This window comes from Acinonyx jubatus, chromosome E4 (genome assembly GCF_027475565.1).
Source record: "Acinonyx jubatus isolate Ajub_Pintada_27869175 chromosome E4, VMU_Ajub_asm_v1.0, whole genome shotgun sequence".
NCBI lineage: Eukaryota > Metazoa > Chordata > Mammalia > Carnivora > Felidae > Acinonyx > Acinonyx jubatus.
The window spans coordinates 3223372-3250431 of NC_069395.1; the positions used below are offsets into that span (position 1 = coordinate 3223372).

Below are 27060 nucleotides of genomic sequence, written 5' to 3' on the forward strand. Positions count from 1 at the left end.
GCTGCGTGTGGGGAGGTTTGTGAGAACAGACGCCAAAGACCCACTTTCCGAGAGAAAGAAAGAACATCTGCACATAAGATGCTGTTGTTGCAACTGCTGTTGCTCACGGTTCTTGTCCCAGGTGGTGACACTGACAATGGTGAGGACTCTGGGCACGCCCTGTGGGAGCACAAGCATGCATGCTTACATATGCATACCCGTGTGTGCTCATGTAAGTCATGTGTGTTTGCGTGTGTGCACATGTGCGTCTGCATGTAAGTGTTAGTAGGTATGAGCATGTGCATATAGGTGCCTGTTTGCATGTCTCTGTGTGTGTCTGTATGGCTATTTGTATACGTGTCTATGTTTGTGCATACACAGGCAACTCTGAGTGTGTGTGTGTGTGTACATATGTGCATTTATCTCTCTGTGTGTGTGTGCACTTGTGGTGTGGGTTCCCAAGCACATTCCTGGGGAGTGAGGGATGTCAGTCTTGTTTGTTCTTGAACATTCCTGATCCCATTTCTGAAGGATGGGGATGAAGCTTGGGGCTCCGGGGCAGCACATGTCTCCTGAGAGAAGTACGGCTCCCTGTCCTCTAGATTTTTGGGCCCCTCCCTGGCAACTTTCTTTGGCATTCTCTCTCCTTCCCAATGTCTATCTGTTCTTCTGGCACAGACTTCCAAGAGCCAATCTCTTTTCGAACCATCCTGACAACATCCTTTTGCAACCCTTCGTGGACACAGAATCAGGGCTCAGTTTGGCTGGATGAACTGCAGACTCGTGGCTGGGACAGCAAGACGGGCGCTTTCATTTTTCTGTGGCCATGGTCCAGGGGAAACTTCAGCAATGAGGAGCTAATGGAACAAGAAAAGTCATTTCACACATTCTTCACGAGATTTCCTCTGGTATTTCAGGACCATGCCAGTCAATGGCAGCTTGAATGTGAGCTTGGGTCCCTCAGGACAGGTGGAATGGAGGTGGCCGCTGTGTGTGTTGCCATGAATTCCTTCTTCCTCCAGGAAAAAGCCTCCCCTGGTTGCTGAACCTCTCGACTCCCCATCATAAAACAGAATCACACCCGTGTGTTCAGGAGGCAGAAGCCAGACCCTGAGCTTGAAAAGCTTCACGCCTTCTGCTATTTCCCCTTCGCTCCTTGACATCAGGCTGTGTTCTCCTGTCTCTCACCAGAGTCTCCCATGACCACCCCATTCCCTGGCCTCCAGCCAGAGACTCGCCTCTTCCTCACTTTGTGACTGATCCTTGAAATGTGCTTTTCTCCCCATTCAGTCCCATCAGAGACATTTGTCTGTCTATGTGTTCCCTCTGCCCACTGCCTTCCCCTCACCCTTGATGATTTTATCACAGCTCCCCTGTGGAGCCCTTCCTTGTTCTCTGCCCACATCCTTCCTGTTTCTCCTCCAGCATGTGTTCCTTTCTCAGTAATTTACCTTTCTTCTGCCTCCAGCGACCACCACTTCCCCTCTGAGTCTCCACTCAAACCAAACTTTGTTCCATTCTGTCCAATGCCCTCAACTTCTCCTCTGCTTCCTCTGTCCTTTGCTTCCACTCATCTCCTTTCATCTCTTTCCCTCTCCCTTTCCTGTAACTCACATTCTCTCTTCCCAGATCCCTTTCAGGTACAGCTGGCAGGAGGCTGCGATTCTCACTTTGGAGAGGCATCAGCAGGCTTCATGCAGATTGCGTATCAAGGATCTGATCTCGTGAGCTTCCAGAACACGTCATGGTGGCCATCTCCAAAGGGAGGAAGGAGGGCTCAGGAGGTCTCCAAACTATTCAATCAGTACCACGTGGTCAACTTACGAATACAAGCAAATATTAGTGACATCTGCCCCCGTTTCCTCTTGGGTCTTCTTGAGGCAGGGAAGGCAGACCTTCAGCGACAAGGTCAGTCCTGCTCCCTCTCTCCAAGCATTATCTCTCCGTGCACTCATAAATTTGCACCATATTCTCAAATTTGGTGGAGTAGGGGCCAAGAGAGTTAGGGGATGATGGTGACAGGTTCCTAGAGGTGGAAAGATGTGTATTTCTAATGTGATGTGAAGACCTACCCTCTCAGTCTGAGAATGCCTGTCCTGCCTCTGCAGTGAGGCTAGAGGCCTGGCTGTCCACTGGCCCCAGTCCAGGGCCTGGCCGTCTGCTCCTCGTGTGCCACGTCTCTGGCTTCTACCCAAAGCCAGTGTGGGTGACGTGGATGCGGGGTGAGAAGGAGCACCAGGGAACCCGACGAGGCGACGTCTTGCCCCCTGCTGATGGGACATGGTTTCTTCAGATGTCCTTGGACGTGGAAGCCAGGGAGGCAGCTGGCCTGTCTTGCCGAGTGAGACACAGCAGTCTAGGAGGCCTGGACATGGTCCTCTACTGGGGTGAGAAAGGGTAGGGGTCCAGCTGGGAAAGGGGGTGAGTGGTCCTGAAGCAGAGCAGGAGAGTGAGATGAAACATTTGGGATTCTAAGGACTACAGATCATAAAGCACATAAAATTAATAACACAAGAAATGGAGAGCTGAAGGTGAGGGTCCTACAGATGTGGGAGGAAGCAGAGTGTTTGGTGAAGTGTCCATCTCTGAGCAGGGATGGGAAACGAGAAGGAGGAAGGGTGGTTGGTGAGGCAGAGGGTGACAGGAGCAAAAAGGACCAGGAAGGTGCAGTTGAACCCAAGATGGATGGGAATTGACACCCTCTGTGCACCGAACCCACAGAGCAGCCCCGCCCCGTGGGCTTGGTCTTCCTGGCGGTGGTCGTGCCCCTGGTGCTTCTGGCAGGTCTTGCGTTCTGGCTCTGGAAGCGTCGGTAAGTCTGGAACCACCGTCCTGCTCTTTCCCATGTGTCTCCTTACCTTCCTCTGTGTCCTCAGCCCTCCACCTCCCCGTGCCCCTCTCCCTGCTGTCCTCACCTACACCTGCTGCAGAGCAATTTCCAATTTGATCTTCCCAGGAAAACACACTGGAGACATCGGTTCACCGGCCTCCCTTTAGAGCAAGATCCCGGCAGCCCAGGAGTCAGGACATACTTAAACCCAGCTCAGTGGTGATGGATTTGCAAGTCTCTGTGCGCAACTTTTGTCTTTTCTCTCTGCTCGATGATGGGTTGTCAAGATGAGTTAAGTGTAATTTAGCAAGATTTCTTGTTCTGATGTGATGCTGGGGCTTAAATCTGTAATTTATCTCAGAGTAAAATGAAGTCCGAGTACCTCCATGGGTCATAGGCATCTGTGTCACTTCCTCCAGGGAGCCTTCCCTGATCCACAAGAGGAAGCGGTCTCTGCCTGGTGTGAATTTCCGCCACTTTAACCTGCACTGTGGATAATCTGCGCCAAACTTCCCATCCTTTTTGCCCCACATTTACATCCTTTTTCCCTTCCAATTCCTAGGTCTCTTGAGTGCAAAGCCCATGTCTTTTTAATATTTGCATCCTTGACAAGGAGTCTCACCTGCATGGAATATGTCCTCAGTAAAAGTCTGTGTTGAATTGATGCCAATTTCATAGTTTTTTCTTTTTTCGCCTCCTAACAAACGCACGACGTAGTACGACTACGTGTTTGTAGTTGAGACATTTGATGTTTTTCTTGTTGAAAGTCTTTTCACTTTGTCTGGAGACTTGATACTGTTATGGTTCCTTGGTAACATCTCTGAGCCTCTGAGGAGAATACAGTTTTGTCTGTGGATATTTCTATTATTTAAACACAGACACCTGTTGGAGTGGACCTGTTGTGGATGAAAGGAGGAGGGCAGATGCAGGTCCTGGCTGTTTGAGGCCCTCAGGAACAGCAGCAGAGACGTCACCTTGGGGCTTGTTGGCAATATAGGGGCTTGGCCTCAGCTGAGGTTCATTGCATTACAATTTGCATTTTAGCAAAACCGGCAGGGGATTCACAGGTGCATAAATGTGGTGCCTGAGAGGTAGCAGTGCGAGTGCATCCCTGGAGGGAAACGAGTGGGTCCGGAAAAGACAGGAAGAGTGTTGTGCTCAGGAATGAACGGGGGTCCGGCAGGGAGAGGGCATACAGAGCATCCTCACATTCGTGTCTGCTGTGTCACAGTCTCTGAGGACACGGAGTCAGCCACATGAGCCATTGCTCCTGGGGGAAATACAGGGTTCCGATCTTTGAAACCTCTGCTCACAACACTTGCCCACTGATACATACATAGCCTTGTTTCATGTGTCTTTTTAAGACAGTATGTATATATATACACGTTTTTCCCCAAATAATATTATATGCTCTATTTCCCTATAGTGAAATACCAGCTCAGAAGTATGTGACATTTCCAGGCCTGGTTACTGTCATCACCAGTGTCTTCATCTTTCAACCTCACAACTATGCTGCCCACGATGCTTTTAGGAACAAACAAACTAGAAATCATCATCTTCTGAATCCTTGTATTTAGCTCTTTACCCCCTTTTTTGTGGCATCATCATAGCATTCTAGATGTTACTCTAGCGCTTTCTGAGTCAGCTCCACATAGACATCAAGAATTTCCTTTTCCTTTTCCTGGATTTACTGCATTGTTGATTCATTACCACTGAACTCAAAGGCACAGGACTCTGCATCGCGAGCCTGAGCAGGACCTACCTGCACAGGAGTTTTGTCAGTGAGGCTCATCTCACCTTCTTGTGCTTAGGAACACCAGTCAGTCCTGCAGCTCTGGGCTTCAGGGCCTTTTGAAACACTGAAATCACAGGAGAGTGCATGTAAATGCAGAAAATGTGGCACCAAATAGACAATGAAAAGGACACGTGTTTACAGTGTGGGACTTACCATGGAAATGCAGAGCAGCAACTTGTTCAGCCTCACAGGACACATGCGATGGGTGACACATATCAGAGCACTCTTCCTGCCATTCATTATGAGTAGCAGTGAGCTGGTGGGTCTGGGGGTTACAAATCAATGTCACTAGGTGTGTCCATTAGCATAGACAGCCTCCGTAGATATTGAAGATGGATCTTTGTGACTGATTGTTTCAATGGCAGTGCTAGTGCAGATGTCCATGGTTGGACTTCAGTTACTCTAGTGTTTTAACTACCTGCACAAATCATTCTCAAGCCCCGATCATGCAGAAGGGACATTTTGAGTGGAAAGTAGCCGGGGAAGAAAAGATCATCACTGTATTTGGAGCTTAAAAGTTTTGCTTTCCTATTTGATTATGGTTTTCATTGTTGTTTCTATCTGCTTCCCTAGTGTAGCGGCTTATTTCGATTCAACTTGAGAAAAGGCACAAGTTCTAATTTGTTAAGGGCTTAAAGAAAGGGCTCAGGGCAGGAGCACATCCAGAGGGACCAAGTGCAGGCTCTCACTGCTGCTCATATGGACCTTCTGGAAAATTAAGTTGAGATGGAAGAGGTGGCAAAGATGAAAAATACAGGATGGGGGCACGCAAATCATAGGACTTCTGTCTTCTCATTTGAATTAGACTAGTTACTTCTTCTCTTTGTTCTTGTCCACTTTGTTACCCTCACATGGCCACCATGTGGTTTTTTGTTGGTTGACACTATCCTCATTCACAGCCCTGACTACGATCTCCTTGAGTCAATTAGGAGAAAGTACCCTTGCCGATGTGACAGGTTGAAGGATGGACAGGTGACATTGAGTTCAGCTAAATCATCAAAGAGATGCCAGTTGTCTTCATTCAGAGTGATGGTTCAGAGCCAGGCACTGGCTCTAGGTGACCAAGTCACTAGAAGATGGATTCGTACAGTTAATCGGGGGAAAGAGATCCTCTTTTTTGGTCCTGGACAGTAACATCTGGGAATCAAGCTTGAAACAATTAAAATCTATTTGCAACACCAGAGAGGCAAGGATGAGGAAGAAACCTGTACGCAAAAGACAGAAATTTTATACATGAAAATTTCCCAGAGAGTACATCCAGAGTGTTCTCACTATGGGGAAGATAAAGAAAAGAAAAGAAAAAGAAAGAGGATGGTTAGGGAAGAGGAACTAAGATCTTAGGGTGTTACATGTGCACCCGACTTCTAATAGATCCCCAGTATTTAAGACAGGGCTTGCAAGTGATAGGAGCTCAATGAGTATTTCTGAATGATTGAATAATTTGGTCCAGGCATAGCATTATTCCTAAAAATTATGGAGATATCAACATAAATTTTTTTAAGTTTAAGAAAGCATTAGTTGTAATCATACTTGATGAAATGAGAATCTTACACAATTTTCTTTAGAATAAGCCATATGCTAATAATCATGAAGTTCACACAAAAGATCCTAGTGCAAATCTCCCATTACTTGTAATAAGAAATTATGAGAATTTGAAACACACGGAGTTAATAGAGTGTTCTGGAATCGTGTTCCCAGATTCTCTTCTTAGTATTCCTGCTAGAATGTTCTGTGGTTGTCTTATCATGAACTGACCTCTGCTAGACATGCTGAACTACTTTATGGTGTCCTAGAGTGTTTACAGGCTCTTCAATATTTCTTGGTGCTTTATATCATCTGGATAATGTGTTTGGGCTATGTGTCTTGTTATTTCTTCGTTGACCAGTAAATGGATATAATCTCAGGCTAATGTAAGGAGGAAAATAGTTGTGGGGAAAGTTTTCATTGTAACATAGAAAGAAAAAACTCGTTCCAAAGACTCAAGATTTTGAAAAGCTTCATGTTCAAAATCACTTGTTGAATCCATTATCACCAGGGAGCATAAAGAAAGCTGACAGGCAGCAATCAGCAACCCCCGCCCCCACAACCTACAGGTGGGATATGTGTGACATTCCTCAGGCACCCCGGCTGCCCAAGAACAAAGGAAAGGGGGAAAAGAAATGGTTAACTGATAGAGATCACAATCCTGTAGGACATGAGTCTCCATCAGTTTACAAATATCTTAGTGAGTTGCAAGAAAAAGGCAGTCTTATCAATAGCCTCATCTCCAGAAACCTATAGACTCAGTTTCCTGGAGCCCCAACATCACCCTTCATAGTGATAAGGGGAACAAAGGCAAGAAGGAAATGGCAGGGGAAATTTAATTTCCTTTATGACCTACAGCCCAAATACTTGGGGCAGGCAGAGTAAAACATTTCTCCAGGAACTGCCTACTGTCTTAATGCTAATTCTTTGCTAGAAGGAAAACAACCTAAGCTTGCCAATAGCTAGGCCTCCAGTATCCTGTGAGTTGTTCTTTAGCATATGACAATCTCATTGGAAACATCCCCTCCACTTTATCTCCCCCAGCTCCCAAATACATAAAAAGTCTCTCCACAGGGACTGGGGCAGCTCTTCCCACCCATGAGTCCTGTCCCCCTACTTTAATGAAATCACCTTTTTGCACCAAAGACGTCTTCAAGAATTCGTTCTTGGCTGTTGGCTCTGAACCCATGAACACCCCACCATCGCCGCAAAGCCTCATCACATTACAGAGCTGAGGATCAGGGCAGCTTGTTAATGTAAAATCTAGGGAAATACAGGTGTCTCCAAGGAAATATGGCATGCAAACCCTTGCTTACATAGGACAGATGCCAGAGTCTCTACAAACCAGAAAGATTACTTCAGCTATAAGTGTTAACAAATGACTGAAGGCTAGCATGAGTCCCAGAAATTTGCTGTATCCCTAGGCTTTTCCCGTCGACCTGGCCAGGGGCTCCCGACAGACTGGCATCCAGGACACAGACCAGGGAACTGCTTTCTGGTGGTACAAGCCTGAGGCCTCTGAGCAGCTCCCTCCCAAGAAGGGCAGGAAGGCCACCATCCCCCACACAGAAAGGAGCCTTCACTGGGTGTGGGAAGGGCAGGGAGCCCCACTATCTCAGGGCACAGTGAGCCACTCCGCAGCTGGGGGGAGGGGCAGTGGGGGAAGGGACAGGAACACACCTTGTCCCCCACTAAGAGGTTCCATCTGCTGAGGCGAAGGCCCAGGCTCCAAACTGAAATACAAAACACCTGGCTGAGGATGGGACTGGACCAGAGCAGAAGTCGCATCCCCCTCTCTGTCCCAAGCAGACCAGCCAGCAGGGAACCAAGACAGATCCTGCTGGTGGGGGGACAAGACGATGAAGATACATGCCCTTGAGCCACATCCTGTTAGAAAAAGAAAATCGTAGACCCAAAATGATGTCATCAGTTGAGTTCCCTCCCTGGGGCTTCATACCCCATCTAACTAATTTCAGTGACCCCAGAAATATAGCCTAAATGAGTCAGGCAGGAAATTTTTCTTTCCATTAGTACCACTGAATCTGTCACCTGGCACCTCTCCAACCCCCTAAGGAAGACAAGGTCATGTGCAGGATAAGACTCCTTGCTCTTCCCACAAGAAAACAGGCTTGAATCCTGGAACAACCCTTCTCCTTTGCTACCAGCCCCCTGGCTCCACCCTCCCTCTGTAAAAACCTTCCATTTGTACAACTTCTCAAAGTGCCTACCTGTGTGCTAGCTGGGGTGATGCGCGATTCATGGGTCATTTAATAAAGAAATTATTGCTCAAATGTATGAAGTTAAATTTTCTTATTTAACAGTTCTGATGTTTGCCTCTGGAAGATGAATGTAGACATTAAAGAATAAAAAGCTTAAAGGATGAGATTATTCATTATATGTTAAGTATGTGGACACACAGCTGCCTCTCATACATTTTGGAACCACTCTCCGAGAACATGTTTCCCATACAAATAGGAAAAGCTGAGTAAGTCAAGAATGAATGAATGAATGAATGAATGAATGAATGATAGAGTGTATGAATGAATGAATAGACGTATTGTGTTCAAAAGAAATCCATAGAAAATTTCCTGCATTTTGAGTATTTCACTGCCATTGCCATGACATTTCCTGGTTTGTTAAAGGTTGATACAGCTTGTTCTTTCATGTCTAGGAAAACCCTGGAAGAAATTTTTACCAGTCACTTCTCCAGCAGCTGAACCAGCACTCTATTCCTGATCAGTGGTTTGTTAGAAACCCACGAAAACACCCAGGATAGGGATTGATCCAGATGTCAGTGTCAATAAGACGGGGTAATAGTGGGACAGGTGAAGACACGTGAAGAAAAAGGCAAGCAGGTAAGAAAAGGAATAGGGGAATATTTTAAAGAAAGGAAGAGAGAAGTGTGGAGGAACATTGTAAACAAGAGGCACATTAGCCCAGCATTCCCAGGGGCCACATCCACGTCCATCAGAGGGGAGCTTCCAATCACAAAGGACAGAAATCTGCCTTGCTGGGCTGAGGCATGCAGGGAGTGTACTGGCTGGTGGAACTGGGGGTGGGCCCAAATCATTGGGGCTCCAGTCCCTTCTGTGGGTCTGTGTGTCTGCCTTTACTTTTCTGATGCTTTGGTTTTGTTGTTGCTGCTCTTCCTGCTTCACTGGAGTATGATGACAAATGAAAATTGTACCTTTGTACAGTGTGCAGCTTTCCAACCATCCAGGGAGGAAGGCTGGGAGGCCCCACTGGCCACATGGGCCTTCGCCAGCTCTGGCAGGTGCAGCAGAGCCTGTGATGTGACATGAACAAAGGTCCTCCTGATGACCTTCCAACAACTTCTCAGAGAGGACGGCCTGAAGAACGTCGGGAGCCCAGTGCACATGGCATGCAGGGAGCTGCAGGTGACGCTCAGACCCTGAGCTGTGGAGCCTCCAGTTTGACATGCAGCATTTTGACCGAAAATGAAGCATTGGTCAAGGAAATTGAATCGAGACAAATTGTGGAAAATAATATTTTATGTAGCATTCACCACATGTTTGAATGCATTGAACTGCTGTGCAATAAACTCTGTTGTCTTTTGAAAACATAAAAGGAAGTAACCGCTTGATGGTTTAGTGTATGTGGACATGGTGACATGCCCACAACCAAACTAGTTAACATGGCTATCACCTCACATCCCGACCCTTTTCTTTTTCTCCTTTTTTAAATCAAGTTTTAATTTAAATTTCTGTTAGGTAGCATATAGGGTAATGTTACTTTCAGGGGTAGAATTTAGCAATTTCATCACCGACATACAACATCACAACAATGCCCATCACCCATTTCACCCATCCCTCACCCAATCCCCTCTAGGAACCCTCAGTCTGTCTCTGTAGGTAAGGGTCTGGTTCATGGTTTGCCTGCCTCTTTGATCCCCCTATATTTATCTGTTTAGTTTCTTCAATTCCTCATGTGAGTGAATAAAGATGGTATTTGTGTTTCTTTCACCGACTTATTTTGCTTAGCATAATACACTCTAGCTCCATCCATGGGACTGTAAACATCAAGATATCGTTATTTTATGGCTGAATGACATTCCATTGTGTGTAGATACGAAGCTCCATTCATCAGTCAGTGGACATTGGGCTCTTTCCATTATTTGGCTATTGTTGATGGCGCTGCTATAATCATCAGAGTGCATCTACCCCTTCAAATCAGTATTTTTATAGCCTTTGGGTAAATACCTAGTGGTGACATTGCTGAGTCATAGGTAGTTCTATTCTAAACTTTCTGAGGAAGCTCCACACTGTTTCCCAGAGTGCCTGCACCAGTTTGCATTCCCAGGAACAGTGGGAGGTATTCCCCTTTCTTCACATCCTCTTCATCACCTGTTGTTACTTGTGTTGTTAATTTAGCGATTCTGACCGGTGTGATGTGATGGCTCATTGTAGCTTTGATTTGTATTTGCCTGATGATAAGTAATGATGACCATCCTTTCATGTGTCTGTATCCATTTACATGTGTTCTCTGGAAAAATGTCTTTTCATGACTTCTGCCCATGTCTTAATGGAATTATTAGCTTCTTTTAGGGGTATTGAGTTTGATAAGTTTGTTATAGATTTTGGACACTAGCCTTTCGTCACATATGTCATTTGCAAATATCTTCTCCCATTTTGAAGGTTGCCTTTTAGTTTTGTGGATTGTTTTCTTCACTGTGAAGAAGGTTTTTATCTTGAGAAACTCACAATATTGTATTCTTGGTTTTTTTTCCATGCCTCCCATGACATGTCTAGTAAGAAGCTGCTGAGGCCAATGTCAAAGAGGTTGCTGCCTGAGTCCTCCTCTAGGATTTTGATGGTTTCCTGTGTCACAGAGGTCTTTTATCCATTTGAATCTATTTGTGTGTATGGTGTAAGAAATTGGTCCAGTTTCATTCTTCTGCATATTGCTGTCCAGTTTTTCCAACCCCATTTGTGGAAGAGGCTCATTTTTTCATTGGGTATTTTTTCCTACTATGTTGGGCATTAGTTGGCCATATGGTTGTGGGTCCATTACTGGATTTTCTATTCTGTTCCATTGGTCTATGTGTCTGTTTCTGTGCCCCTATGATACTGTCTTGTTCACCACAGCTTTGTAATAGAGTTGGAAGGTTGGAATTGTGATGCCGCCAGCTTTGCCTTGCGTTTTCAAGATTGCTTTGGCTGTTTGGGATCTTTTGTGGTACCATACAAATTTTAGAATTGTTTGTACTATCTTTGTGGTATTTTGCTGCTGGTATTTTGATAGGAATTGCATGAAATGTGTAGATCGCTTTGGGTAGTAAAAACATTTTAACAATATTTGTTCTTCCTATCCATGAGCATTGTCATGGCCTGATTTATGACCCAGCATGTGATCTATCCTGGAGAATGTTCCATTTGCACTTGAAAAGCGTGTATGTGTTGCTTTAGAATGAAATGTTCTGCGTATATCAACTGAATCCATCTGGTCCGTGTGTCACTGAAAGCCATTGTTTCCTTGTTGATTTTTCTGCTAAGTAATCTGTCTCTCGCTTAAATTGAGTATTAAAGTCTCCTACTATTTTCTATTAGTATCAATGAGTTTCTTTAGGTTCATTACTAATTGATGTATTGTTTCATGTTGGGAGCATAAATATTTACAATTGTTAGATATTCTTCTCGGATAGTCTCTTTGATTATGATGTAGTGACCTTCTTCATCTCTTGCTACATAAGACAGCCTTTGTCTTTGCTTTAGAATCTAGCTTGTGTGATAGAAGAATGACTACTCTAGCTTCTTATTTTCTTTTGATGTTCATTAGCATGATAAATGTTTCTTCATCCTCTCAATCATTCTGCAGGTGTCTTTAGCTTTCAAATCATTCTCTTGTTAGCAGCATATAAATGTTTTTTTTTTGTTTACTTTTTAAGATACATTCTGATACCCTATGTCTTTTGATTGGAGCACTTAATCCGTTTACACCCAGAGTGATTATTGAAACATATGAATTTAGTGCCATTGTGTTACCTGTGATGCTGGTGTTTCTGGTGATGTCCTGTGTTCCTTTCTAGTGTTTGTTACTTTTAATCTTTTTTCCTTCCTCAAAGAGTCCCCTTTAATAATTCTTGCGGGGCTGGCTTAGTGGTCACAACTCCTTTAGAAAATCTAAACAAAATGTTTCTCTGGGAAACTCTTTTTCTCTGCTTCTATTATGAATGGCTGCCTTTTTTTTATTTTTCAATATATGAAATTTATTGTCAAATTGGTTTCCATACAACACCCAGTGCTCATCCCAAAAGGTGCCCTCCTCAATACCCATCACCCACCCTCCCCTCCCTCCCACCCCCCATCAACCCTCAGTTTGTTCTCAGTTTTTAAGAGTCTCTTATGCTTTGGCTCTCTTCCACTCTAACCTCTTTTTTTTTTTTTCCCCTTCCCCTCCCCCATGGGTTTCTGTTAAGTTTCTCAGGATCCACATAAGAGTGAAAACATATGGTATCTGCTTTCTCTGTATGGCTTATTTCACTTAGTATCACACTCTCTCGTTCCATCCACGTGGCTACAAAGGGCCATATTTCATTCTTTCTCATTGCCACATGGTACTCCATTGTGTATATAAACCACAATTTCTTTATCCATTCATCAGTTGATGGACATTTAGGCTCTTTCCATAATTTGGCTATTGTTGAGAGTGCTGCTATAAACATTGGGGTACAAGTGCCCCTATGCATCAGTACTCCTGTATCCCTTGGGTAAATTCCTAGCAGTGCTATTGCTGGGTCATAGGGTAGGTCTATTTTTAATTTTCTGAGGAACCTCCACACTGTTTTCCAGAGCGGCTGCACCAATTTGCATTCCCACCAACAGTGCAAGAGGGTTCCTGTTTCTCCACATCCTCTCCAGCATCTATAGTCTCCTGATTTGTTCATTTTGGCCACTCTGACTGGTGTGAGGTGATATCTGAGTGTGGTTTTGATTTGTACTTCCCGGATGAGGAGCGACGTTGAGCATCTTTTCATGTACCTGTTGGCCATCCGGATGTCTTCTTTAGAGAAGTGTCTATTCTTGTTTTCTGCCCATTTCTTCACTGGGTTATTTGTTTTTCGGGTGTGGAGTTTGGTGAGCTCTTTATAGATTTTGGATACTAGCCCTTTGCCCGATATGTCATTTGCAAATATCTTTTCCCATTCCGTTGGTTGCCTTTTAGTTTTGTTGGTTGTTTCCTTTGCTGTGCAGAAGCTTTTATCTTCATAAGGTCCCAGTAATTCATTTTTGCTTTTAATTCCCTTGCCTTTGGGGATGTGTCAAGTAAGAGATTGCTACGGCTGAGGTCAGAGAGGTCTTTTCCTGCTTTCTCCTCTAGGGTTTTGATGGTTTCCTGTCTCACATTCAGGTCCTTTATCCATTTTGAGTTTATTTTTGTGAATGGTGTGAGAAAGTGGTCTAGTTTCAACCTTCTGCATGTTGCTGTCCAGTTCTCCCAGCACCATTTGTTAAAGAGACTGTCTTTTTTCCATTGGATGTTCTTTCCCGCTTTGTCAAAGATTAGTTGGCCATACGTTTGTGGGTCTAGTTCTGGGGTTTCTATTCTATTCCATTGGTCTATGTGTATGAATGGCTGCCTTGATGGATAAAGTAGTTTTGTCTGGACATTTTTTCCCATTCAGCACATTGAATATATTATGCCACTGTCTTCTAGCCTACCACATTTCTGAGGACAGATGTTGCAAACCTGATCTACCCTCTCTTGTATGTTACAGACTTTGTTTTCCTTTCTGCTTCAGAATCCTTTCCTTGGCTTGGTATTCTGTGAATTTGACTATCATATGTCTTGTGATGGCTGGCTTTTGTTGAATTTAATGGGAGTTCTCTGTGCTTCCTGGATTTAGATGTCTGTTTACTTCCCCCAATGAGGGAAGTTTTCAGCTACAATTTGCTCAAATACACCTTCTCTTCCGTTTTCTCTCTTCTTCTTCAGGGACTCCTATGATACAAATGTTACGATGCATCAAGGAGTCACTGTATTTCTTCTACTTTGCCCATCCTCACTGTCATTGCATATTTGGTTTTATATCTTGTTTGTAGTTTTATTTTTATTTTTTGGCATGTCTAGTTTTAGTGTTTTTTTTTTTCCATGCAGGAGGGGATTCTTTAGTGTCTTCTCTGCTTTTCTCAATCCCAAGTAGTGTCTTTATGATAATTTTTTTATATTCTGGTTCAGATATCTTGGATTTGTATTGATTGAATCCTGGCTGTGACTTCTTTTCTTTCCTTCTTTCTTTGAGGTGAATTCCTCTGTCTTGTCATTTTATCTGGGTCACTGTTTTCATGTTAGTAAAGACATTTGTATTCTTGGTACCAGAGTAATGCCTATGTTATAAAGAAGTCTAGAAAAAAAAGAAGGTAGATCATAGGTGCGTTTTAGTCTGCTTGATAAAAGAAGCGAGATCCAAAATAATAGTAATAATAATGATGATGAATAATATAAATACAAAGAATTTAAAAAGTAAAAGTAAAAGTAAAAAAAAAAAAAAAGGAAGCTAGATCCTGTGTATGTTTTGGAATTCTTGTTAACAGAAACTAAATTCATAAAATAATAATTAAAAAAATTAAAATATAAAACAATTGAAAAAGTAAGCTAGCTTATATTTCTCCTGGAGTTGAAGATTTGCAGCAATCTATAATCAGTGGACTAAGTGCGTGAGAAGGGTTTGTGTTGGTCTTCTGGAGGTAGGGTCTCTTGCATAGATCTCAGGTGGCCTTGCCCTAGTAAGGATGTACCTGCAGGGCTCAGAGGGGTGGGGCTTGGTGTGGGCCCCACCAAGCTTGGAGCTTGGTGTAGCTCCGCAGTCCACTGGGTGGGGCTGTTGTGCTCACTGAGGTCAGTCAGTGCTGAAGGGTGTGTGTGGGGAAAGGGTGTCTCCGGACCTTCGTGTCCCTAGAGCAGGAATTCATGCCCTCCACTCTTCAGGAAGCCCTGACAGAAGAGCAAATAATCACCCTTCCTGTGTCCCCAGCTTCTGTCAGATCCCTGCCTTCACCCTGTAGGCATCAGAGCGGTCTGCCTGCCAGGACGCACAGTCCTCCACAGTACCCTTATGCTCTCCCTCAGGCACATGGGGGGGGGGGGGTTCAAAACGCCAAGTTTTAGGGACCCGCTGCCAGCAGAACAATGCTCATCCTCTGGGAGAGGTTGTGGCCACGTTTTTGGCATTTGCCACTTTGTCATGGAAATTGGTTATGCCACCGTGCACTGATTTGGAGATTATGGTAAAACGCAGCCAAAACCCCTCATCAAGGTTTGCTGCCCTGATTTGGCATCTCTGTTCCTATGCAGTGAGTAGTGCACCATATTGATGCCTGCAGGGTCTTTTGTCCCCAGAGAGCCGTGCTGCCTCTCCCAAGTGGTCTCCAAGCAGGGGAATGTAATGCCCGAAGTTCCGAAACCTCCCACAAAAGTCCACCAGAGTCGTAAGTCAAAGCCAAGCGGCAAGGGTCGTTTATTGCAGGTTCGAACCTGGTCCTCTGCGCACTCGTCGCCGGTGACGCAAGAGGCCTCGATCAGGGTTGGTATACAGCGTTTTTATAGACAGAGACAAATAGCACAGGGGAGGTTTCAAATTATGAGGGGCCTGATTAGTTGATTTTAAAGTAAGGACATTTGTTGTTCTCTGATTGGGCGTCCTTTGTCTGTCCTTTGGCGGGAAGGCTTTGTCCGTTACTTGTGGCAGGAGGAAAAAGGGGGGAGGGGGAAGGGGGGAGGGTAGGTGAGGAATGTGCTAAGCAAGCAGGTTTACAGAAGCGAGAAATGCCGGTTAGTTTATGTACAATCACTCATTCCATTACATATCAGACTACATTTAGGAAGGTTTACAACCCATTCTACTACACAGCGGGTTACATTCAGGAAAGGCCTCACAATGCTCGTAGCAAACAGCAAGCAAAACAGACTTCTCAGCAATTGTATTTCTTATCAAAGATCCATAATAAGCAGAAAAGAGAACCTAGCTTTAAACTAAGGCAGGGCTGTCATTTGGATTGTTCCTTTCAGGGAACTCTTTCTCCCCATGCAATCCAGCAGACCCTCAGACCACACTGACCACTATAAGGCAACTACCCTCCTTTCCCCTGGAGTACTGTAAAGCTATCCAGTCATGAAACAGGCAATGGCTTGGACCTCCAAAATTTCGGAGTTTGCATACTCGCTCTCATAAAAACATATGGCGGACAGCCCCTCTTTTCCCAGTCAATGGTTTTGGGAAAGAGTTATTACTGTGAAATCCCCTGAGTGTGCCTCCACTTTTTCTCTCCTTCTGTCCCTTTTCCTCTCTCTTCTCTCTGTGATCAGTTTCCCTACCTTCTGAAATTCTTTTCTCACCCAAATCAATTTCCTGCAGCTCCTGCTTTCTACAGTGTGGCCGCTTTTCTAGCTCTGGTTGTTCAGTTTTGTTCTCTCAATCCCCAGATCAATTTCTTGCGTGTTCCAAATGATTTCATATTCATCTAGCTGCGTTCAAGGGAAGAGGCAGCCCAGTCCCTCTACTCCTCTGCCATCTTCACTTGTCTCTGATAGAAAATTCAAAGTAATGGTCACAAAGATACTCACTGACTTGAGAAAAAACTGGAAACCTTCAGTGAGATTCTCAACCAAAAGGTAGAAAACATAAAAAAGAATCAATCAGTGATGAAGAACTCAATAACTAAAATCGAAAGTACACTAGATGCAAAGAACAATAGACTAGAGGAAGCAGAAAGATGGATCAGTGAGCTGGCAGACAGGGTATGGGAAATGATCAAGCCAGACAGGAGAGGAAAAATAACACAAAATGTAAATAGACCTAGGAAACTCAAGGACGCCATCAAGCAAAATAACATTTGCATTATAGATCACAGGAGATGAGAGAAAAAAAGGGAAGAAGATTTATTTGAAGAAATAATAGCTGAAAACTTCCCAAATCTCATGCAGGAAATAGAAGTCAAGAATCAGGAGGCACAGAGAGCCACCAGCAAAATCAACCCAAGGAGGTCCACAACACAATACCTATTAATTGAAATGGCACAAGTAGTGATAAAGGTGAATTTTATTTATTTTTTTTAATTTTTTTTCAACGTTTTTTATTTATTTTTGGGACAGAGAGAGACAGAGCATGAACGGGGGAGGGGCAGAGAGAGAGGGAGACACAGAATCGGAAACAGGCTCCAGGCTCCGAGCCATCAGCCCAGAGCCCGACGCGGGGCTCGAACCCACGGACCGCGAGATCGTGACCTGGCTGAAGTCGGACGCTTAACCGACTGCGCCACCCAGGCGCCCCAAGGTGAATTTTAAAAGTAGCAAGAGAAAAGACAATAGCTACATACATGGGAAACCCATAAGGCTATCAGCTGACTTTTTAGCAGAAACTGTGCAGGCCAGAGGGAGTGGCATGATATATTCAAGTACTGAAAGGAAAAAATCAGCAGCCAAGATTACTCTATCCAACAAGGCTATCATTCAGAAGAGGAGAGATAGAGTTGTCCAGACAAACAAAAGTTAAAGGAATTCATGACCACTAACCCAACCCTACAAGAAATATTAAAAGGGACTGTGAGGGGAAGGGAAAGGAAAGACCAAAAGGAAAGAAAGCACGAAGTGGTAAAAATAAAAATATCATAGAAATCAGTCAAGAGACTCACAAAATAAAAGGATGTAAAGTATGACGCCATATACCTAAAATGTGGACGCAGAGGAGAAGAATAGAGAATGGATTCAAAGTTCAGTGACCAATAAGTTAATATTGACTGCTCTACACGGAATCTGTAAATATACACACTGATTGATATCTGCTCCAGCCAGAGCCTCAGGGATCCTATTTTGTTCTTGTATCTCCTGGGCTTCCTTTTGCTATATATCTTTTCCTTGCTCTTTCCTCTTCTTGGAATTTTCTTCTCTTTCCCTTTTGTTAAGTGTCTGTCTACAGATGGATGAATAAAGAAAAAGAGGTATGTATATACAATGGAATGATATTTAGCCGCAAAAAAGGAAATACTGTCCTTGTGATAACATGGCTGAAACTTGAGGACTTTATGCTAAGTGAAATAGTCTAGTCCCAGACAGAAAAACAGTGTATGATTTCATATATGTGGGTTATCTAAAATAGTGAAACTCATAGGAGCAGAGAGTAGTAGTTACCAGAGGTTTGATGGTGAGTAATTGAGGACTTGTTATTCAAAGTGTTGAAAGTTTCAATTATGTTAGTTGGGTATGTTAGAGATGTTCTGTACAACATAGTTCCTATAGTTAATAATACCATATTTTCCAAGAGTTAAGAGAGTAGATCTTCTGTTAAGTGCTCTTACCACAACACAAAATGAAACAAAGCAAAGGGCCACAAGGAAACTCTTTAAGGTTTTGGAGTTGTCTACTACCTTGATTGTGGTGGTGGTATCAGAAATGTTTGGTATATCTGAACTGATCAAATTGTACATGTGAAATTTGTACAGTTCTTTATTTTTACAATTATTGTAAACCAAACTTTATACACATACATACACTCCTAATGAACATTAGATGATCACTCTCCACATCCATTTCTATTTTTGTTAATGTGTATAATAATTTTTAAAATTAATTAATTAACTAATTAATTAGTTTTTAAATGTACATTCAAGTTAGTTAGTCTATAGCGCAGCAATGATTTCAGGAGAATATTCCTTGACGTCCCTTACCCATTTAGCCTATCCTCCTCCCACAGCCCCTCCAGCAACCCTCTGTTTGCTCTCTATATTGAAGAGTTGCTTATGCTTTTGTACAGTGCTTTATATATCAGTTTTATACTAATGAAGCCGTTAAAAATTGTAATAGTTGTGCAAAAAATAAAGAGAAAAGAATCCAAGTATATCAAGAAACCCAAGTAATCATGAGAGAAAAAAGCAAGAGGATAAAAAACGGAGAACACCAAAACAACCATAAAACAAGAAACAAAATGACAATAAGTCATACCCTTCAATAAATATGTTGAATGTAAATGGAATAAATGCTCTAATAAAAAGATATACTGTGATGGGATGAAGAAAAAAGCAAGTCGTATCTCTATGCTGCCTATAAGAGGCTCATTTCAGATCTAAGGACACATGAAGATACAAAGTGAAATGATGGAGAATCATGCATCAAGCAAATGGATGTGAAATGAAATCCAGGGTGGCAATACTTGTATCAGACAAAATAGACTTTTAAAGAAAGGCTGTACCAAGGGAAAAAGGAAGACACTATAAAATAATAGAAGAAACAATCCATCAAGAAGATATTACCATTGTAAATATTTCTGCATCTCAGATGAGAGGAAGGAATAAAAGTTACCCAAAATGGCAAGGAAGAAGTAAAATGTCCACTGTTTGCAGATCACAATACTATATATAGACAACCCTAAAGACCACCCCCCCACCCCAATCTACTAGAACCAATAAATGAATCAAGTAAGGTCACAGGATACAAAATCAATATATAGAAATGCGTTGCATTTCTATACAATAATAACAAAGCAGCAAAAAAAGAAATTAAGAAAACCATCACATTGACAATGGCACCAAAAAATAAGAGAATACTTAGGAATATACTTAACCAAAGGAGTGAAAGACATGTACTCTGAGAACTATAAAACACTGATGAACAAATTGAAGGTGACACAAGGAAATGGAAAGATATTCGATGCTCATGGATTGGAAGAAAAATAATGTTAACATGTCCATAGTACCCAAAGCAATCTACAGATTTAATGCAATGCCTATCAAAATACCAATAGCATTTTTCACAGAACTGGAGCAACCCATCTTGAAGTTTGTATGGAACCAAAAAGACTCTGAATGGACAAATCAATCTTTAAAAAGTACAACAAAGCTGGAAGTATCACCATTCCAGATTTCAAGTTACACTACAAAGCTGTAGTAATAAAAACATTACGGTACTGGGACAAAAGTAGACACAGATCAATGGGAGAGAGCAGGGAACTAAGCAATAAATCCAGGATTTTATGGCCAATTAATTTTTATACAAAGAGACAAGATCATGCAATGGCAAATAGAAAGTCTCTTTAAAATGTGGTGTTGGCTCATATTTGGATCTGGAGAAACTAAACAGAAGACCATGGGGGAGGGGAAGGGGAAAAAAAAGTTACAGAGAGAGAGGAGACTCTTAAGACTGGGTCTCTTATGAGACCGAGAACAAACTAAGGGTAGATGCGGGGGGCGGGAGAGGGGAAAGTGGGTGATGGGCAGGGAGGAGGGCACTGGTTGGGATGAGCAGTGTGTGTTGTATGCAAACCAATTTGACAATAAATTATATTAAAAAAATAAAATGCGGCGTTGGCGAAAGTGGACAGCAACGTGCAAAAGAAAGAAACTGGACCACTTTGTTACACTATATGCCATAATAGACTCAATGTGGATTCAGGATCAAAACGTGCGGGGCACCTGGGTGGCTCAGTTGATTCAGCTTCCTACTTCGGCTCAGGTCATGATCTCACGGTCTGTGAGTTTGAGCCCCACGTTGGGCTCTGTGCTGCCAGCTCAGAGCCTGGAACCTGCTTTGGATTCTGTGTCTCCCTCTCTTTCTCACCCTCTTCTGCTTGTGTTCTGTCTCTCTCTCTAAGAAATGAATAAATCTTAAAAAAAAGAAACCCACAATGTGGAACCTGATATCATAAGCATGCCAGAAGAGAGCACAGGCAGATCTGTCTCTCCATCAGCTGCAGCAATACTTTTCTAGAAATGGCTCCTGAGGCAAGGGAAACAGAAGCAAAAATAAAATATTGGGATTACATGGAAATATAAAGCTTCTGCACAGCAAAGGAAACAATCAACAAAATTCAAAGACAGTGTACAGAATGTGAACAGATATTTGCTAATGATATATCTGATAAAGGGTTAGTATCCAAACTATACAAGGAACTTGTACAACTCAACACCAATAAAACCAATAATCCGATTAAAAACGGGGCAGAAGACATGAATAGACATTTCTCCAGAGAAGACATCCAGATGGCCAAACAAACACATGAAAAGATGCTCAGCATCACTCTTCATCAGGGAAATGAAAATCAAAACCACAATGAGATGCCACCTCACTCCTGTCAGTTCGGTTAAATTCAGACACACAGGAAACAAGCGTTGGGGAAGAGCAGAAGGACCCTTGTACCCTGTTGGTAGGAATGCAAACTGGTGTAGCCCCTGTGGAAACAGTATGCAGTTTCCTCAACAGTTAAAAACAGATTTCCCACGTGATCCTGTAACTCCTCTACTGTATATTTACTCAAGTAATATGAAAATGGCAATTTGAAAAGATACACACACTCCTATGTTTACTGCGGCCTTATTTACGGTAGCCAAATTATGGAAGCCACCCAGCGTCCACGGATGATGGATGAAGAAGGACAAAGTGTGGTATGTACGTATAATGGGATGTTACTCAGTCAAGTAAAGGACTGAAATATTGCTATATGCAATGACCTAGATGGAGCTGGAGAGTTTTAAGCTACGTGAAATAAGTAAGTCTTCCAGAGAAAGACAAACACCTATTGTCTCACTCACGTGTAGAACTTAAGAAACAAAACAAATGAAAAAGACAAAAGAGAGATAAAGGAAAAAACTGAATGGGAACAATAGAGAACACACTGCTGGTCACCCGAGGGGAGGCAGGTGAGGAATCAGAGAAGATGGTGAAGGGAATAGTTTTATACTTATATTGATGAACGCTGAGTAATGCATAGCGTTAACGCGAATTAAAAAAACAAAACACAAAAGGAAGAAAAAGTAACTCAGCACACCAGAATATATAATTCTTGGTGTATGTGTTATTTCCTCCCAAAGGGACTAAAAGCTCCTTGAATAAAGTGATTGCATTGTGAACACTATTTTCGTGCATGTAGCAAGGTGCTCGGACCAGGCTGGTGTTAAGTGAGTGTTTGGTGAGTGAATATGTATTAGTGCAAGTCTGAGTGGGTATTCTTCAGATGTTTCAATGTCCTGTGGTCTCTCTGATGACAACTGATTCTCCCCTAAAATAATGGTGAACTGGTGGTTGCTGATACTGTTACACAGGCAATCGTGGGGAAATTTGGAAAAGCAAATAGAATGTGTTAAAAGAAACTCATGGACTCAAAATGGTGTCTCAGGCCAGGCCAAGTCCCCAAACCTTGTTTGATGCCTAAACTAATGGCAGTTCCAACCTCCCCCAGAAATGTAAGTCTTCCCCTGTCAGCGAGGAATTCTCTGTTCATCACAGTGGGGTCTGTTGTCACGTGAGTCCTCTCCATCCCCCAGTGAGGGGAGGTCATCTGTATGGCTAGACCCCTGCGCTCCCAATTAAGGGAAAGTGAGCTTCCCTGAAACATTTGTTTCTTGTATTTGTGCAACTTCCTTCCTATAAAAAACCTCTTATTTGTACGCTTCCTTGGGGCTCCTCTTTCCCATGCCAAATTGTATGCTCCCTCAAACTTGTATCCCTTAATGCAATCGATTAGATCTTCGAATTGACCTGGTTGATTGTTTTTAAACACAAGCAGTAACACATCAGAGATGTAGATGGGCTGGGGTGGGGGTGAGACAGGGAAGGGAGTCCATGGGGAGTGTTCCAAGGGCAGGAGGGACAGGGTGACAGCAGGCTCCAGGGCTGCATGCTGGGGAGCCGTGTTTTCATGGGTTACTGCCTTGATGAGGAGAAAAAGCACGAGAGGTAGGGTCCCTTTTCCATGCCACCCAAGACTTGGTCCCCAGCACCTGAGTTAGGACCTCGGGAAACAGAATGGAGGTTGGTGACAGGGAGAAGCTGGAAGCGGGAGAGGAGGGTCAGACCCGGAGGGGAAGTGAGAGTCTGAGTAGGTGTCCAGGGTTGAGGGCAGAGCCCATTTGCATTGTCGCGGAGACACAGGGCAGGCGTGTGTGTTGAGAAGGAAGTCAGAAGAGAGGGGCTGTGTGTGGGGAGGTTTGTTAGAACAGATGCCAAAGACCCACTTTCCGAGAGAAAGAAAGAACATCTGCAAAAAGATGCTGTTGTTGCAACTGGTCTTGCTCACGGTTCTTGTCCCAGGTGATAACAGTGACGATGGTGAGGACAGTGGCCCTGCTGAGGAGGTGTGAGGGTATGGGTATATGTATACGTGCATGTGTTTGTGTCTGCACGTGTGATGTGCTTACATTTGGGTGTCACACATGTATGTGTGCTGACAGATGTGCCTGTGTGTGAACGTGTGGTCATGTATGTGATTGTGTGTCTGCATGTGTGCATAAGTATTATGAGTGTGTGCATATAATGCCCATGTGTGTATCTCTCTGTGTCTTCATTTGTGCATGTGTGTATCATGTATGTACATGTGCTTGAGTGTCTCCATGAGTGTAAGCATGTATGAATGTGTGTGTATAGGTGCCTGTGTGTGTCTCAGTGTGTATCTGCATGTGTGTGTGTCTGTGTGTGTGTCCTGTGTGTAAAAGTGCTTGTGTATCTGTATGTTTGTATTTTAATATGTGTGTGTTTGTATTTGTGTGTGAATGTGTGCATGTGTATCTGTCTATGTTAGTTTGTGCAACATTGTGTGACTATAACTTTGCATGGGTGTGTCCATGTGTTTGTGCACACTCGCTTGTGTGTGCACTCATGGTGTGGGTTCCCGAGCACACACGTGGGGAGTGAGGGATGTCAGCCTGGTTCCTTCCTGAGCATCCCCGACCCCAGGGCCCTGTGCTCGTCTGAATGATAGGTGCCAAGCCTGGGGCTCTGGGGCAGCACATGTCTCCTGAGAGAACCATGGCTCCCTGTCCTCAGGGCCCCTCCCTGGCCTCTTTTCTGATTCTCTCTCCTTCCCTCTGCCCTCCTCTTCCTCACTCTATCTGTTCTCCTGCCACAGACTTCCAGGAGCCGAGCTCCTTCCGAATCATCCTGACAATATCCGTTTACAATCATTCCCGGACGCAATATCACGTCTCAGCTTGGCTGGATGAGCTTCAGACTCATAGCTGGGACAGCAAGAAGGGCATTTTCGTGAACAAGCTGCCTTGGTCCAAAGGCAACTTCAGCAACAAGGAGCTGATGGAACAGGAAAGGGCAATACAGGCGGCTTCCATTAGAATTCCTCTGATATTTCAGGACCACGTCAGTCAATGGCAGCTTGAATGTGAGTTCAAGTCCCTCAGGGCAGGGGGGATGGAGGTGGACGGTGTGTGTGTCACCTTGAGTTCCTTCTTCCTCCAGGAAAGAGTCTCCACTGGCTTCTGAAGTCTCCACTCCCCATTGTGAAACTGAATGACACCCATCTGGGCAGGATGCAGAAGGCAGTCCCCACTTCTTAAAAGCTTTATGTCTTCTGCTCCTTCAATGAGGTCTCATTGACCTCAGGCTGTGCTCTCATGCCTCTACTAGTGTCTCCCTTGACCACCCCATTCCCTGGACTCCACCCAGATACCTGCTTCTCCATCACTCTGTGACAGATCTTTGAATTGTGCTTTACTCCCCATTCAGTCCCCTCAGCAAACTCTATCTATGTATTCCATGTATTCACTATCCTCCTTTCACCCTCGATGGTTTTATCCCAGCTCTCCTACTGAGCCTGTCCCTGTCCCCTGCCCACGCCCTTCCTGTCTCCCCCTCCCCCAACAGTTGTTCCTTCCTCAGTCATTCACCTCTTCCTCTGCTGCAGTGACCACCACTTCCCCCTGTCTGAGCTTCTGCTCAAACCAAATTTGCTCCATTCTGTCCAACTCTCAACTTCACGCTCTGCTTTGTCTGTCCTTGGCTTCCACTTATCCCATTTCATCTTTTCCCCCACATTTCCCCATCGTGTAACTCACAATCTCTCTTCCCAGATCCCTTTCAGGTTCAGGTGGTCAGAGGCTGTGAGCTGCCCTTTGGAGAGGCACCAGTAGGATTTAAGCGGATTGCGTATGAAGGATCAGATCTCATGAGCTTCCATAACATGTCATGGTGGCCATCTCCAAAGGGAGGAAGGAGGGCTCAGCAGGTCTGCAATCTATTCAATCAGTACCACGTGGTCAACATGAGAATACAGACACTTATTAATGACCTCTGTCCCCATTTCCTCTTGGCTTTACTTGATGCAGGGAAGGCAGCTCTGCAGCGACAAGGTCAGTCCTGCTCCCTCCCTCCAAGCTTTCTTTCTGCACTCAGAAACTTGCAACATTTGCTCAAACTCAGGGAGAAAAGGGGCCAAGAGGGAGAGGGCTGATGGTAACAGGTTTCTAGAGGTGGAAAGGTGTGTATCTAAAGCGATATGAGGATCTTCCCTCTCAGTCTGAGAATACCTGTCCTGTCTCTGCAGTGAAGCCAGAGGCCTGGCTGTCCACTGGCCCCAGTCTGGGTCCTGGCCATCTGCTCCTTGTGTGCCATGTCTCTGGTTTCTACCCAAAGCCTGTGAGGGTGACGTGGATGAAGGGTGAGCAGGAGAGGCAGAGCACCCGACAAAGCGACGTCTTGCCCCATGCTGACGGGACATGGTATCTTCAGACGTCCTTGGATGTGGAAGCCAGAGAGGCAGCTGGCCTGTCTTGCCGAGTGAGACACAGCAGTCTAGGAGGCCAGGACATGGTCCTCTACTGGGGTGAGAAAGCAGTGGGGGCTGGCTGGGAACGTGGGTGGGTGGCCCTTCAGCAAAGCAGAAAAGCCAGCTGAAAACTTTGGGATTCTAGGGACTCCAGATCATAAAGGACATAAAATTAATAGCCCAAGAAATGGAGAGCTTCATGTGAGGGTCCTGTAGATGTGGGAGGAAGCAGAGGGTTGGGTGAAGGATCCTTCTCTGAGTAGGGATGAGAGAAGAGAAAGAAGAAGGGTGGTTGGTGAGGCAGAGGGTGACAGGAGCAAAAAGGACCAGGAAGGTGCAGTTGAACCCAAGATGGATGGGAATTGATACCCTCTGTGCACCAAACCCACAGAGCAGCACCGCCCCGTGGACTTGGTCTTCCTGGTGGTGCTGGTGCCCCTGGTGCTTCTGGCAGGTCTTGCATTCTGGTTCTGGAAGCGCTGGTAAGACTCTGGAACCATATTTCTGCTCTTTCCCGCTTATCTTCACACCTTCCTGTCTGTCCTCACCTTTCCTCCTCCCAGTGCTCCTCTCCCTACAGTCCTCACTCCCACCTGCTGCAGAGCATTTCCAATCTGTTCCTCCTAGGAAATCACACTGGAGACCTCAGTGCACTGGCTTCCCTTTGGAGAGAGATCCCAGCAGCCCAGGACCAGGACGTCCCTAAACCCATCCCAGCAGAGATGGACCAGCAAGTCTCTATGTGCAGCTTTTGTCTTTCCTTTCTGCTCAGGCATCAGTTGTCAGTATAACCTGAGTGTCGTTTAACAGGAACTCTTGTTCTGACCTGAGTCTCAGACTTAAATCTCAAAATTACCTTAGAGTAAAATGAAGTCTGAGGACCTCCATGGGTCACAGACATCTTGTGTCACTTCCTCCCACGCACCTTCTCTGATCTGCACAGTGGAAGCAGTCTCTGCTTGGTGGGAATTTCCACCACTTTAACCTGCACTGTGGATAATCTACACCCAGTTCCTATCTGTTTTTGCCCTGCATTTAGGTCCCTTTTCCCTTCTAATTCCTAGGTCTCTTGAGTGCAAAGCCCACGTGTTTCTAATATTTGTATCCTTGGCAAGGAGTCTTGCCTGCATGGAATATGTCCTCAGTAAAAGTCTGTGTTGAATTTATGCCAACTTCATAGTTTTTTCTTTTTTGCTTCCTGTCGTGTTTGTAGTAGTTGAGACATTTGATGTTCTTTTTTTTTTTTTAATTTTTTTTTTAACATTTATTTATTTTTGAGACAGAGAGAGACAGAGCATGAACAGGGGAGGGTCAGATAGAGGGAGACACAGAATCTGAAACAGGCTCCAGGTTCTGAGCTGTCAGCATAGAGCCCGACGCGGGGCTCGAACTCACAGCCCTCACGGACCGCAAGATCATGACCTGAGCCGAAGT

At 44.3% G+C, this 27060-nt stretch overlaps 1 protein-coding gene across 1 annotated transcript; it reads left to right on the forward strand.

Annotated features, from left to right (window-relative positions):
* Positions 1–26790, forward strand: LOC106985086 (T-cell surface glycoprotein CD1a-like). Its single transcript, XM_027048249.2, has 6 exons — positions 1–139; positions 23977–24243; positions 24932–25210; positions 25405–25683; positions 26018–26108; positions 26254–26790. The coding sequence occupies exons 1-6, from the start codon at positions 79–81 to the stop codon at positions 26330–26332; spliced, it is 1056 nt and encodes a 351-aa protein (XP_026904050.2). The 5' UTR covers positions 1–78; the 3' UTR covers positions 26333–26790.
* Positions 26791–27060: the final 270 nt, after the last annotated feature.

Excerpts from the sequence above, each read along its gene's own strand:
- LOC106985086 (XM_027048249.2), top strand. The coding sequence starts at position 79 with ATGCTGTTGTTGCAACTGCTGTTGCTCACGGTTCTTGTCCCAGGTGGT. Across the intron at positions 140-23,976 it reads AGGTGGTGACACTGACAATG|ACTTCCAGGAGCCGAGCTCC; the intron begins GTGAGGACTCTG and ends CTCCTGCCACAG. Across the intron at positions 24,244-24,931 it reads CAGTCAATGGCAGCTTGAAT|ATCCCTTTCAGGTTCAGGTG; the intron begins GTGAGTTCAAGT and ends CTCTCTTCCCAG.